Source organism: Manacus vitellinus, unplaced genomic scaffold (genome assembly GCF_001715985.3).
Source record: "Manacus vitellinus isolate BGI_N305 unplaced genomic scaffold, ASM171598v3 scaffold_19_pilon, whole genome shotgun sequence".
Taxonomy (NCBI): Eukaryota; Metazoa; Chordata; class Aves; order Passeriformes; family Pipridae; genus Manacus; species Manacus vitellinus.
The window spans coordinates 8,277,269-8,292,269 of NW_021939395.1; the positions used below are offsets into that span (position 1 = coordinate 8,277,269).

The 15,001-nt window shown below is 40.2% G+C and overlaps 1 protein-coding gene across 7 annotated transcripts in view; it reads right to left on the bottom strand.

The window, feature by feature from the left end:
- The window catches only part of GRIA3 (glutamate ionotropic receptor AMPA type subunit 3), a 147,544-nt gene that overhangs the window by 50,304 nt on the left and 82,239 nt on the right, over nt 1-15,001 (bottom strand). For 6 of the 7 annotated variants that reach the window (XR_003915703.1, XM_029959063.1, XM_029959064.1 and 3 more), the window contains exons 5-10: nt 13,334-13,387; nt 11,717-11,878; nt 7,966-8,133; nt 4,544-4,648; nt 3,133-3,240; nt 1,786-1,992 (exon numbers count right to left, since the gene is read on the bottom strand). Coding sequence is in view for 6 of the 7 variants with exons in the window: in XM_029959063.1 (XP_029814923.1) it covers nt 1,786-1,992; nt 3,133-3,240; nt 4,544-4,648; nt 7,966-8,133; nt 11,717-11,878; nt 13,334-13,387 (804 nt within the window). In the remaining variant the exon portion in view is untranslated. The remainder of the gene's footprint in view (nt 1-1,785; nt 1,993-3,132; nt 3,241-4,543; nt 4,649-7,965; nt 8,134-11,716; nt 11,879-13,333; nt 13,388-15,001) is intronic. The other variant, XM_029959065.1, reaches the window with a different exon arrangement.

Here is a 15,001-nt window from a genome sequence, read left to right on the forward strand (position 1 = left end):
AAGTCCCTCTCCAGCTCTCTTGTAGCCCCTTTAGGTATGGGAAGGTGCTCTAAACTCTCCCTGGAGTCTTTACTTCTCCAGGTTGAACAGTCTCAATTCTCTCAGTCTTTTCTCATAGGAGAGGTGCTCCACCCCTCTGAGCATTTTTGTGGCCCTTTATCCTGATGGATCTTACATAGCACAGCAGCTGCACAGGCTCATCTTACTCGGCTCAAGTCCCAGCAGAAGTTGCCCACACCACACCTTTCCTCCTCTAGTGCAGACAGTCCCTGTGCCTGACTGTTAGCAGCAAGTTCAGGTTCTCTTCTGCCTTGCTTTTTGCCTATGGTATGATTATTTTTTTAAGTGAATAAACTGCTTGTCACTCGAAAATAGATCAAAAGGACCCAATTACAGCTGATATTCTTGATATTTCTTGAACCACACACAGAGAAACTGAGGGTTTAGATTTCCAGTGCAACGTAATTTGCTCAGAACTGAATGAAACCTTTGCTTCAGAGGTTCTCAATGGACTTGTGTTCTCTAACACAGCCAACATCAGTTTCCCAAGTTGCATAACTGAGGCATGGGGAGTTCAGAAGGTTTGCTTAACGTCAAACCTCAATGCAACAGGGAAGCAAAGATGTAATCCAGGGGTCCAGCCCCCTGTTTACTTTCTCATCAGTACATTTCCCTTCCTGCCATAATATGATACCACAAAAACATTTTTATTTTTATAAAATATTTTGAGGTTGAAGAGACTACCACATATATAATAAGGCATCAGAACTGACTGCTCCAGAGTAAGAAAACTTCTGCAAATTTAGTAATTATTTTAAGAAGACTGATTCATTTGAAAAGAATTATCTCACCAAACATTTTGCAAGAATGATGATGTATTATCCCAAGGAAATTTTGAGGTGACTTTTAGAAATTACACTCAGCCATGGAACAAAAGGAAGCAATTGAAATATTCGCTTCTGCTCAGATATTTTTAATAGAGGAAAGCTTGTTAAAAATAAACTGTAAAAAAGATTTGGGCGGAATCACAAATCATCTCATTAGCATTTGGGGCAAAAAAAAAAAAGCAAAGATGAAATATCAGCTTGAAAAGTCTTTTCTGCAGAGCCAATTTTCTCCCCCTTCCATCTGGTTTATCTGTATTCCAAAATTCTCATTTTCAAAGAAGTTTCTAAAATGGCAATTCCGGACTGTTTTTGTTCTTACTAAACAAAGCAATGTACACCCAATATAGAAATATAAAGAGGAATGCAATGAATTAGGCTTTTTTTTTTTTTTGTCTGCCAGTTGATTTTTAAAACCAAATCAAGGGTTTAAAAAGAAAAAAGATAAAAACAACCTTGGGGCTAACTGAGTCTTTAGTCTCTGGTCAAACACAAACCAGCATCAGTGACTCAACGAGGACCAGAATCACAGATGAGACCTTTAATGGGAGGGACACCCTCCCAGCACTTAAGAGACTGATACAGAAAAAGGAGATGTGGCAAATGAAGCAGCAGCATATGAAGGGCAAACAGGAAATTCTGCTTTAAACAAGAATTTGAAATTTGCCCAATGCTACTTCTCAACATTTTGTGGACTCTGATTTGGAGAACAGCAGTAAAAAAGTGACACTTTCTTGCAATGAAACAATTAGAAAAGTAGACTATTAAAAGAAATTTCTACAAAGAAATATCTAGAATTTTAAAGGTAGTATTCAAACAGATGATCTTTATTTTGCAGTTTATTAACTTTGAGCATAACTTTTTATAAAGAACAGTAAAATGAAGGTTAAGAGAAACTTACCCCATAGACCAGTTCACCCACCATGCCATTCCATATCTTAGTCTCAGGGTCCCTAGCTCCATATTTCCCATCTCCAACAATTGACAGTTTGTATTTTATTCCAACATGTTTTGCTATTTCAGAAGCTAAGTCTACACAATATCCTTCATATCTCTCATTCCCTTCTAGTTGTTCATGGTTTTTCTTATACATTACATATGGTGATTCCTTTGAAACAAAAGTAAAGATCAAAAGTCTATGAATGTAAAATACAGCTGTAAACCACACAAAATGAGAGTTGTTATTATCCTTTATATTACTGGCTAGTATTTACAATATTTCCTGCTTTGGTACAGAAATTAGAAAGACAGACTTCTGCAGTTTAAAAATCTTTGGCTGATCCTACAGCCACACATACTGTTGACTGCATTCCTAGTACGGACCCACTGAAGACAGCAGGATTTTTAAATAAAGTTACACTTCTGTTTGCAGGCCTGATTAGGCAGTCAAATAGCATCACTGCAGTAATAATTCAGGTTTTAAGGACTGACATACCCAACACCTGTACCACCAACATCATTTCCTAAGGCCCCAGTGATCTAGAATGGGGCTCTGATGGAGGTATTTCCAAAGCAGCCTAAGGGAATCTAGGCTAAAATCCTCAGCAGAATTTTTTGTCACTGAATTCCCTTAGCCTTCTTGGGAAATTCTAGCTGAAATGCTGGTTACATCTCGCTAAATCCATAGGAGTATAAAATACAATGCTTCAGGAAATAGCATAAAATTGGCTCATGCTTAGCAGAACTGTAACAGGCACAAAAGTCACAATGAACACTGTACAGAGCAGGTCTGTAGAGGCGTTGGGAGGTGCTGCTGCTCGTGAGACATGGGAAGAGCTTTGCTCCTTTGGAATTGCACAGGTATAGGCTGCTTTTCACACAGTGCTAGAGCAGTTCCAGTTCTCTACAGGCTTCATTGTGCCACCCTTACTCAGTCCACAGGGGTTGTGTTTACAGGAGCTGTACCTGAGTGAGGGGTGCAAGATTTGACCCTACAGCAGCAACGCCAGATCCTGTGGTCATTTATATACATGCACAATAACTTCACTTACATGAGGCATTTAATTGATTCAAGTGTCTGAGAAGCAGCAAAACACAATGGTGAGCTCAGTGAGCTCCTCCAGTGAGCAAACTTACTGATAAGTTTGCAGGGTCAAGCCCTCAGAACATCTCTGGGAGATACTGAACTTTCCAGTCACTTGAAGTCACACAGTATTCAACATCTACCTCCTGGCGAGGTGTCTAACACACCTCAGGAGCCACGTGTCTTGTTTCCTAAACACAAACACACTAAGAACATAAAACTTACCAAGATGGTAGTGACTACTATAGTTCTGTTCTCCACAGATGAGCTGTCATTAGAGGGGAGCTGATCTAATGCTGGCACAAATCTTTCATATTCATTCCAATAACCAGCCTATAAAAATGGAGATTGTTATCTCATTACACACCTTTACAAGGACTCTGGTACTTGAACTTATAAAAGAAACTGTCAAAACATATGGGTTTGTAACATTTCTCACATTTCTGTTTCTGTCATTAAGGGACCACATTAGCTTTAAGTTAATTTCCTTAAAGAAACAATGTTCTCAATCCCAAGAACAAATAAGCACAAGCCAAATCAAAGTGAAAATACATATTAAATTCCCCTATCTCAATCAACATCATCGTGGTGCCTGTGGAATAAATTCCCATGTTTCCACAGCATAAGAATATACTACAGGCAAGAAAATAAACTGCACAGCATTCTGAATGAAGTTCTCTGATTTTGTAATTTTTATCCATATTCTGCTGCAGTTTGGCCAGTGAATACAGCCCATGCAGACCTTCCTGAGCTGGCCTGAGAGCAGATGCAGACATTGTCAGCAATGCAGGCACAGCAGCTTTATCTTCAGTACAGGATACAAACCCCTTTGTGAGGTGACTGTTTATCAGCTGGCTAGAGCTGACCTTCGTGGTGCTGTGGCTACACCACTAGGCTATCACACTAGTTTTTATATTTCTGCACAACACAGAAGTAACACTGTTGGCTGCACTGTACACCTACATGAGTGCCTGGGCCATGTCCACAGGCTTTTTGTGATCAAACATGTGCAGAAGTGTTTAAGGAGTCTCAGTGGTGACCAAGCAGGTTAGGTACCTATCTCCAGGTGAAATCAGGGGGATTTAAGAGACTCAGCTATGCAGACTTCTCTCTCAGTACTTCTGTGACCCTATCTACCTAATTATATTTGAAAATCTGCCTTAAACATCTTTTATAACACAGAACTAGGCGATTATCCCACTTAGGATCTATTATTTAGGAGATAAGAGAATGAGTAGGAAATTCAACTAAAATCAAACTTATTTGGTTTCACTGGTTCCAGCTTCACTATGGCTCTAAAGCACTATATGGTTAGGGAAGGAAAGACTGAAAAAATTTAGAAGAGAAAGCTAAGCACAGGAGCATGACAGCAGGTATTATGCTTGGCAGTGGAAAACCTTCAGAAGGGTTTTAAAGGAAGAAGTTGTGCCTGAAGTTGACATGGAAACCAATGAAGACATTAAGCAAGGTGAGTGGTTTAGTCCAGGAACTGAATAGAGAAGGTTCCTGGGATAGGGAAGACAGCAGAGAAGGTGGGGATTTCTCAGGGCCCCGTTATTACACTGCCTCTATGGTATTTTTGTTTCATTAGTTTCTGGTGAAGGTGTGAAATCTGGATGCATATCTTGAAACTCACCTTCCGTGACCCACCAGCTTTCATTTCATACACATCAATGGTGTAATTCATTCTCCGCCCATAGGTGTCGAACTGGATGTTCCCTGTCATTCCTTGTACTTGCACCTTAAGGGAAAAAACAGGAAAAACACTTTAATAAAAGATTCACTTTATCTTTTCGTTCTGTTCTATTTTGCAGGAACCCACTAGCTCTAGCCAAATTTTTATCTATGTAAGAGCCTGGTAGTGCTTTTGAAACAGCCAGTTATATTCTTCAAAACAAAACCAATCCAAATTCTCTCAGTTCCAGCTGTACATATTTGTTAGTTAGTACTCAGCTGGTGACTCACTGCCGCAGAGTGAGATGCATTTAAGTGAAATTAGCCCTGCAGGTATGTTAAATGTAAGAAAGACTGATTCTGCCACGCTTGGTCACGCTGGGTTCACTGGTACAGCACGGAGCACCAGCGAGGCACGAGCAACAATTCAGTGCCATTAAACCCCTCACAACATGGTACAGAGCGATCTGCAGTGTGGACCAGACTGACACAGCACATTCCAGGAAGTGCTTTATTTTAAGATCAGTCCCAGTGCAGGAGAAAGGAATGAATGTCTTCTCTGAATGAGCACAGACAATTGCCTCTACTGCTTATGGAGTTTTGGTCTTGGTCGGGATGGATGGGTGTGCAGACGGTAAGTCATTAGCGTTGCCTACTCACATGAATCATCCAAAGGGGAAGTATAAAGTACCTCATTTCAAAGAAAAAGTCTTTCTTATTTCCCTGTATTAAAGGATGAGGTATTTTCACTCACATCACTTAGCAACACTGACAAGCTGTCATCTCAGGCAGAAGAGGTAACAGTCTCAAACTTCAGGAGGGGTAAATTAGCTTTAATATTTAGCAAAAACTGTGGAAGTTCCAGGAAGAAGTGATGTTAGACTAGTCAAAGGCAAACTGTTCAGGGCTGGTGACTGATCTGCTGTTCACAGTTTAGAGATGGTGGACAAGGATACATAAAATAACCAAAATTCCACAGACCCCAAATTATCCAGTGAGCCAAATTCAGACTGACATATGAGTAAATGGATTTGAACCTTGCTTAAAATAGTTTATATCATTACAGAGGGCTGGAAGAAAATGTGAGTTATTCATCTCCTGAAAGCTAGAGAGATGAAATGGACTTTGAAAACCAAATTTGACCCGAAGAGGTCTTATCAACTGTGGACTGAGCAAATGTATTTGTAGGGTAGTTGACACATAAGTTGCATCCAGATGTGAGTTGCTGTGCCTGCTTTTGGCTCCTGCTGGAAGCTGTCTGGCTACCTTAGCACAGCAGTGACTGTGTGTCCCAGCAGAGCTTGTTAGACCAGCTTCATCCTGATGTGCATGGAGACATGAGCTTTGTGCACTGGACACCTCTGGACTTCAAATTTAATTTGTTTCTATCTTTGGTGGGAAAACTCGGCACTTTGCAAAACCTGGCTGCACCGAGGCAGGAAGGCTCACCAGGACTGAAACTCTTCTGGTAGCAGCATGTGGAGGCAATCACAAACACACTGACTATTCATAAGTGTCCAGATCTGCTCAGGCAAACTGCCACTGACCTCATGTCTTAGAACCAGCCTCAGAAGCAAAGACATGCACAGTTTTCAAGGCTGTAGGGAAGAAGATTCAAGTAATGCCTATTTCTCTTTGGCCAGCAGGATGACTATAGTGTGGTACTGAACCTTCTGCTGGCAGGGGATGGATATTTCAAGGATATCTCAGAAAAAAATATTCTTATCTGAGTTGATGCTACAGAGTAGAGAGGAAACATTATTAAATCAGAGTTGGGTTGCTTTTTTTTCCCCTGAAGCAAAGATTCAAGATCATTGTCTGAACAGAAGGAGAGAGGGTGATGGAACAGGATGGGGACTGGAAGGCAGTGTGGGATGAGCTTGGATAGCTCTTGTTGTAGGTGTATATAAAACTCACTTGCATGACTTTGGATAGCTAAAACAATACAAGGCAACCAGCCAAAAGTCAAACTTCTGCATTTTTTGCCAATCATGAGTTTGGCTTTTTATAATATTTTTTAATATGCTTTTAAAAAAAAATTCTCCTAAATAAGGGAGTGTCCTGTAGAAGTGCTACTTTTCTCTACTGACATGAATACTTCATACCTCATTCAGAGGAGTTTTACATTTTGCTTGTAATTAAGTTCAAATGGACAGTACCAATTCTTTAACTATTGTGAAGGTTGAATTTAGTTATTTCTTTTCAAAAGTATGCAATACTACATTAGTGAATGTGCAGTTAGGAAGTGACAAAATGGTATAAAAAAGAGCTCTGGTTCTTTTTACGTGAGATTGAACCATCTCTCTCACTCCTAAGAGTAATATAATCTGATTACAACTGTCCACAATTCACTATAACCTCCTGATAGAATCCTTAACAATTTGGTAACTGAGAAAAAGCAGTAATTAAGCCAAGTGTATGAAGGTTGACCTAGGATTTGTTTACACATAACATGGGCTTAATTCTGATCTCACTCACTCCAGCTCTATGTCTGCATTAATATAATCAATTCTAACAGGTTTATTTGAGAGTTATTTGAGCCAGATCAAAAGCAGAGTTTTTGTCTCTTGTATCCACAAAAACATCATTCAATTTTTTTCATTGTCACTAGCTTTAACACAAATAGCAGCATAAGAAGAGTGAAAAATCAACAAAATTAGAGATGTAAGTGAGGTAGGATCCTATATTATTACTCGTGTCAGGGTTAAAAAATTGGCCATGCAGCTGTTTGAGTGTTATGCCAGGAATCAGAACTGGTTGGAGGCTAAACTGTGTCAAGGTTCAGGCTGGTGCTGAAATCCAGCAGTACTGCTGTGACCAACAACAATTCTTCCACTGCTTTAAACCAATCTGAGTTGACTTTTTACTGTCAAATTAACAAAACTGCACACTTGTGTTTAAATTCATAAATATACGTATTCCTGCAGGATTTACAATACACATGCTGTAGACCACTCTAGTTCTCTTAGTTAGATTTGCAGGCCCATCCTGACTTTAGAAACCCCCAATACATGTTTGACTGCAAAAGGCTCATGCTCACTCTCAGGGGAAGCTGGGGTGTGACGGGGGATCTGAGGGACTGTGTGCGCTCTGGTGTGAACAACCAGGCAGCTGCTGCACCGGTACTAGAGGGAAGAGATTGTGGCTGAAGCTTTGAGAGCTAGTTTGTTATGCCTTGCTCTCCACTGAATACATTTTATCCACCCTTCGGAGCTTGTCATTAAGTTTGTTTTCACTTTCTTTCTTTTTTCCCCCTGAGGAGCTGCAGCTGTTTGTGTGAGGGCAGGAGCTCTGTGTACACGGAGCAGGACACAAGCGCGGTCCCAGCAGAATTGCTGCTGCTGTGGGACACACCCATTCATCAGCCAGCACACTCGCCCTTACCATCTTCAGCGCTCTTTCTATATCAATTCCTTGGCTCCACGGTACTGCAGGGTTAGCCAGGCAGTCTCCAGCACTGCCTCTCCTGGAGACATCCACACGCTGTCTTCGGAGGTAACGGAAAGCCTCTGCTATGACCAGGACTGCATCGTGGGTCAGTGCAGATGTGTACTGCAATCGGGGCAAAGAGAAGATGGTGACAAACTGCAGTCTTAGAATTGCCCCACGTGTGTCAGGTGAAGTCCTCCTCTTTGTTAGAACACTCTTACAAGAATCATGCTTGCCAAGCCATTTGCTTGCTCTCTGTCTTTCAGCTGGTGATTTGTTAGTTTAAAAATTCAACTTATTTCAATTAACAAATTAAAAATATTTTCATTTTGTATAGCATATATAGCAGCAAAATAACAAAACCAGGTTATAGTTGCACAAAATTTCAATTTAATTGGAAACCTCATCTAAATGAGGTTAGTACAAAAGTCTGCAGTTTCATGCTGGACCATACTGCTACCAAAGAAAAGCTCATATGTGGGTTTTTGCTTGGAGTAATTTTTTTTGTTTTTAACAAGACTGCCAAGACAGCTTTGAACTGAAGTTAACATAAATCACTTCTGCTAGGATCACAATTCTGATTAGGTAGCATCTGTGGCAAGAAACAGATCAGATTAGTTTTCTTAGAAAACAGCTATACAGGCAAGCAATCACAAAACACACTTTAGGCATTACATCTCTTCAGTAATTTCCCACCTGCCTTCCCTTACTCCATGGCAAATCTGCAGAGGGTGGGAAACTGCGTGTAGCAGCAGCTCTTGAACAAAACTCCCAGACAACTTAACTTACTTGTTCATGTTGCTGTCAACTTCATCCACTGCTTGTCACATATATCTGGTGACACCCCCTGGTGCTATAAATTTAGTATCTCCTAGGAAATGTTATGGAAGTGGGGTTTTTTTCACATTTTTTCCACATTTATGTGTTTGTCTGAAAGTTTGTCCCTCCTGGACTTTGCATGTGACATCTCTGGCTTTCACTGGCATTACACCTCTAACTTCAGGGTCTGTGTAGAGGAGACCCTGTCAGCACACACCTACTGGGAGCAATCAAATGTGTTCAGTGTGTAAGACCAGATTTCAACCCTCTTCATATTTCCACAGCGTTTGTAAGAGGATGCAGAGGAAAAAAGAAGAATGTAAGAGGGATCTGCGTGTACTGGTGCTCCTGCCCTTCTTTTGGCAGCCTGTGGTACCACAGAGACCCTGCCTCCCAAGGAACCTGATGCTGGAGTTCGTGCCAGAAGACGTGCTGCCCATGCACGAGTTAGGGCAAAATCCAAGTTTCAACTGCTTGTTCCGATTCTCTCTTTGTGGATAAGATTTATTATATTCAGAAGAAGTTAATTCTATCCTGTAGGGCAGGATAGCACAACTGAAGGTCTGCATTTCTTAAAACTGTGTGTTATCCTTCAGTTTGACAGAAGCCCTTATGAATTCTGCACACAGTGAGGCGTCTGCATGTGCAGATCAAGAGAATTCTGTCTGATAAAAAAGAGTGCAAAGGTAGGGCTGTGAAAAACGTTATACAGCAGACATTCTTACTGACCTTTAAACAACAGCAGTTTATAAACTCTCACTGGGTGTGTGTGGTGGTTCCTCCTCTGCCTGTAAAGGCACAGGCATTCCCTGATCATGCCCACCTGCACCTCTCCCTGTAGTGCTTTGCAACGATCACTCTCTCCTCTTTTAGAAAGTTAACAAAGGTTATACGTCACAATCCACGCAACAATACAGAACCAGACAGTATTTTTAAGGTATTTGTTCTTGTATTAAAAAAAAAATCTTGTAATAGCTGTCCAATCTAGCACTACATAAAACTTACACACTGATAATTTTTTCAGCAGACTGCGTCAATTGTCAGTAACCTTAATGCAGTCCCTTCCAAGTCATGCCAAGAGAGCTATCTAATTTTCTACTTTATTTGAATTCTACTTATAAATGCATGAGCATGCAAAGAGAAAAAAGAGAGAAAGAAGGGAAAGGCTGATAAAATACAGAATAAATTAAACATCGGGGCTTTAATCTCTAGGCAATTTTATTTCCTAATCAAAAATACTGTACATCAATTTTTAAGTATGCTTTTTGTCTGATTGACAAATACTGTGCACATTTCTATAATGAGTGATACATTTGTGCAAAGGTAATGTAATCTTTGTGTTTGTACCATATACTTAAGAATCTTTGTTAAGGAGGAAGAATAATTATTCCCTCAAGGTAAATTGCTTTCAAGTGGAATAAAATTTTCTCAGGTTAACTGTATGTATTTCAGAGCTTTTAAGATTAGTATGATACTTATCTTCACTTCTGCATCACTGCTAGGAAGCTTTAGAAAGCAGGACTAGGTCCTAATCCACGGGCAACAATACACTAATCTGGGCTTTGTGGGCCTCTGTTTGCCTTTCTCTGCTTCCTCTGAAATGCCCACCAAGGCTGTGGGATGGTGTGGGATTAAGATAATTTTCCTCCCTTACAGAAATCATATGCTCCCAGGGATGGAAAAGTGTATCTCTGAATGGCACTGCCAGAAGTAGCAGAACCTCGTAACTGGTTCCTGTTGTGTCTTTAGTCCAACCCAGCACTACCACCTACCCTGGTAACCCCCCATGCATGGGACTGGAAGAGATTTTTCCTTCCTATCTAGTATTTTAATGCTTTCCTGAATTTTGTCTTACTAATACTAAGACATGATCCCAGTTTATCAAAGTAATTTTGAAATCCAAATCTGTTCATCAACTTGCATGTGTCCCACCCAAATTAACAGGAAAGACATGAACTGTCTAATTATGGCTGTGGTTCTTAGGTTTGGCTTCCCTGAGTGGACTTCTGGGAGTGACAGAATTTAAGGTCTTCTCATCTACCAGCAAACCAATATCCATTCACCTATTGATGTTGTTGAAAAAGAACAAGCCTCTCAAAAAGAAGAAGAGAAAGAAGGAATGTAATAGGAATATTAGTAATATGCAGTGGTCCTAGAAGATTTTATAATTTCCATGCCTGCACAGAGTATCCTTGATGCACTCCTTGACTGGACAGTGAATAGCATCTCTACTACAGAGATGCTATAGTAGAGGCACAAAAAGATCTGGGGGAGATAGCAACAGGTTGCCAGTCTCCTAATAAGAATGGCATTTACTTCACTCACTCTATGACAGTTTTAGTAAACCTGGGAGTTCCATTCAAAAAAAATTGAAAAATTTTATTGGTTGCAGATATAATGGCCAGACTATTCAAGTAAAGGACAGAGGTGCAAAATACAGGGTTAGATTAGGAGGGCAACTGTCAGCAGTGACTACTACTGAGCAGTGGTTCCTCAGTGAATTCAGAGCTACTACATTTTGCACATGAAATTCTCTATTACCATTTAAATGGACTAGTAATCCACAGTCTGCATCTAAACCCTAACTTAATTAGCCCCCACCCCCACCTCAAAACTAACTCAAGAAGCTCAAGTCAAAAGTTGTTATATCCACTGCACAACACCAGGATTTGCAAGATCAAGCCTTTGCCTCTAAGGAACTCCCACCATGGTGGGCACTTGTGTGTGACTACCAGCCTCTGCTTCTTTCTTCTGGAAGGGTAGTGAATGTTGCAGTATAGTCTAACCAGGGATCTGTATCATACACATGCAAATATCTGAGGTTAAAAAGTCACAAATAATTATTAAAAGCATATCATTGCCATCACAATCAGGTTAAAATAAATACCTTTAATGGTGAGTTTTTAGCTTCAGGGAATTCCCTTTCATCAAGCCTCACCCAGCGCTGTAGAAATTGTTGAACCATTGGGTTTTCATTATTAACAATCTGGAATCCAGTAATGTTGGCACCTCCATGCATTACTCTCTCCAGAACAATGTCTGTGAAACCCTGGGAGGACACATGTAGAAAACAAGAATCATTGTCATCCAAAGTCCCTTTTCTTTGGCTCAGTTTTACCTGCTACAAGTGCAGCACAAAAGAAATGGATTAATGTTCCTCTTGTTAGCTGACAATATTCGACCAAGGAGACACAGAATAGAATTTAAAACATCTTTTTGTTCTTTCAGTACAAAACTGCCTTGTTGGATTGTGGCAACGTGGTACGTAATGTTCACCAGTCAGAAAGAAAACTGTGGGGAAACTTGAAGTACTATTTCCTCTGCTGTCCTCAGCATGATGAAACTGGTCAAAGACCTCAAATCCCATTTGTACAGCAAAGTGCAAACGAAGGTTCAGGGCTGGGGGCAGAAAACCACTCGACACTCAACTGTTCTGTGGAGGCAAAGCACACACCTCTTGCCAGGCAGTTCTCCATCACAGCATCTCTTAGCATTTCACTTGCAAACAGAACGGGATGATTCTCTCCCACTCTGTTGTTATTTATACCTGAGGCAGTAAATTGGAGTCTTTTTGATTAGTATGACTTGATTGCAGTCATGTTTATCTGAATGTCAATGGTTACACATGCTAAAAGGCAACCCAGAATAAGAACCTCTGTATTTCTATGCACACGCTAATCAGTGAGATCATGACTGGTTCTTATAATGCAAAATGACACATCTTAAAGTCAGACAGTACTTATACTAAATAAGAGTAATTTAAAATTTGTCTTTTCTGCTTTAATCACACCAAAACATGGATACAGAAAATCTTTGAGTAAGTAGGATTGCTAACTAGAAAGCGTGAGTTTTGGAAAAACATTTTTCCAATCACAGTAGACACAGAACTCAAAACTGAGTCTTCCTGCAGGATTAATTACAATACAAGATGTTTATAAGGAACTTAAGCAGATGGTGTTTCAAAGGCATCAAAGAAGTCCCTGAAAGTCAATCCTACAATCCAGAAGAAGCTCTGATACAAATAAAAATGTACTGCCTCTTCCTGGTAGGTCAGCACATACAAAGGCACAGCCCTACAGTCTGAAATACAAAAGAAAAACTAAACAGCCTGGCTGGTTTAGTTAATGGAATTGTTCTAATTTGCAGCTTTTTACCACTTATACACAAATATGCTAAAATTATTTTTCCTGGAGTGCTTAAATATAAAGTATGTTACATAGAAGATTACAGTCACAAGCATTTAATTTATGAGGACAGAAATCAGTGCAAAGCATACAATTAAATTATTATTTTAAAACTGGTAGAGGATATGAGATTCTCAGACAAAAGAACGACCATAACTGAGTAAAAATGAAATACCAGTTCTAGTATTTACTGAAGTAATTTCTCAAAATCCAAGAACTCATCCATGCATTTCCACTTTCTTATTAAAGTTGCCACAACTTGAACAGAATATATTACCCTCTAAAATGCAGCTACACTTGTCATGAAGAAAAGTGCTTACCAGGTTAGCTAACATGTAGTGATAGCCTCTAGAATGTTTGCCGAGGACTACAACCTGTGTGAAGAAAAAAATTACACATTATTCAGCTGTAAGGTGACTCTCAACCAGTGGAAAACAGCCAGAGAATGAACATTCTGGTAATCTTTTATGCTCAATCCATGGACATGATGTAGTAATTTCTGTTTTTAAAACACACAAGCAGAGTAAAATAAAGAGTAACTCAAAGGCTGAGGAGACTCTGCTTGCAGAGATGACCTTACCCAGCAAACTCACTGTTGTGATCACGGTGTCTTCCCTCCTGGCCAGGTTCATTTTAGTTATCAGTTCAAGCATTTCTGCTCTGAAATGAGGTAATACTATATCTACCCACTCACTAAACTCCTGTTTACTTTGTTCCTTGTTTGTGGAGTGTATGAGAGGTGGAGGACACAGCCCAGCCACTCACTGTCTTTATTAAACTACCAGCACAGCAGGGCTGGGTGGGCTTCAGGTTGTACAGGGAGTTTCCTGCCATGACAACCCTGGTCAAACCTTGTCATACATGAATGCTTAAAATCAAATTCCCAAAGTTATAAGCAGTGACCTTCATTGCCTTTTCACAGCTTTCAAAAGGCCTGAAAACTTGTCACTTCCAGTGCATCTAAATGGATACATCTGACCTTAAGCATTTTGTCAAAATTTCTACTAAATGTTACGTTGCACATCATCTCCTGCCCTCCCTGACCCCACTTGGGCATCTCTCTGTACAAACAGAGTCATTAAATGGAATTGCTAAGAGACAAAAAGGCAGTAGGACGAACTGAGCAGGTGGATTCTGTGAGGGTCACAGGGCAGAGTGTCTGGCGAGCCTGAACTCTGCCATCCTGTGTGCTCATCCCCACTTTAGGAACACTGTGCTTTTGCATAAAGAAGGAAAACATACATATCTCCCACGTCTATTCAGCTGGCTGCTGCCTCACCAGTAATCCCTTCGTGCAAGACTTATGCCACTGCACTTCGGACCCGGCCCTCGCCTTCAGATGGTAATCTCAGCAACATCCATCCAGTCCTACAGCCATCAGGTGCAACAACATCCAGCAGTAAGAATTTAATTTATAACTGTGGTGATTCCACGTGTGTCAGGACATAACTCATCTTACCCAGAACTGCTGGGTTAAAAATAATCAACATAATGCTGGTGATACACACACATGTATCACTGACTACATCCTATGAGCAGCTCAAGTGAACAGATGATGCTTTTTGATGGAGAATCATCCGAAAATCTATACACACCATACAAACATACTTGTCCATGGTCACAGAAAAATGCTCCAAATGCCCATACTTTAAAAGACATCTTTTCAACATGTCTTTGCTAAAAACAGATGACATTTGAGTCACTGACTTTAGATATACGGCTGAGCCTGTTCAAGTTCTTGATTAAATTATTAAGTTCCCAATTGCCTCTTTGGGTAGTATTGTCTTTAATAGATGCCATTTCTTTTAAATTCACATTTAATTCTGTAGGAATTTGCATACTTCCAGCAGTCTGAAAATAAATTGCTGTTCAGGTCCTCTAGAGAACTGTATGTACACTCCGTTGGTAGAAAGCATCTGCTTTCCTCCACTCACATTTGTTTTCTGTGGAAATGTGCAGGCTTTCTTCAGATCATCTGGTGTGCATGC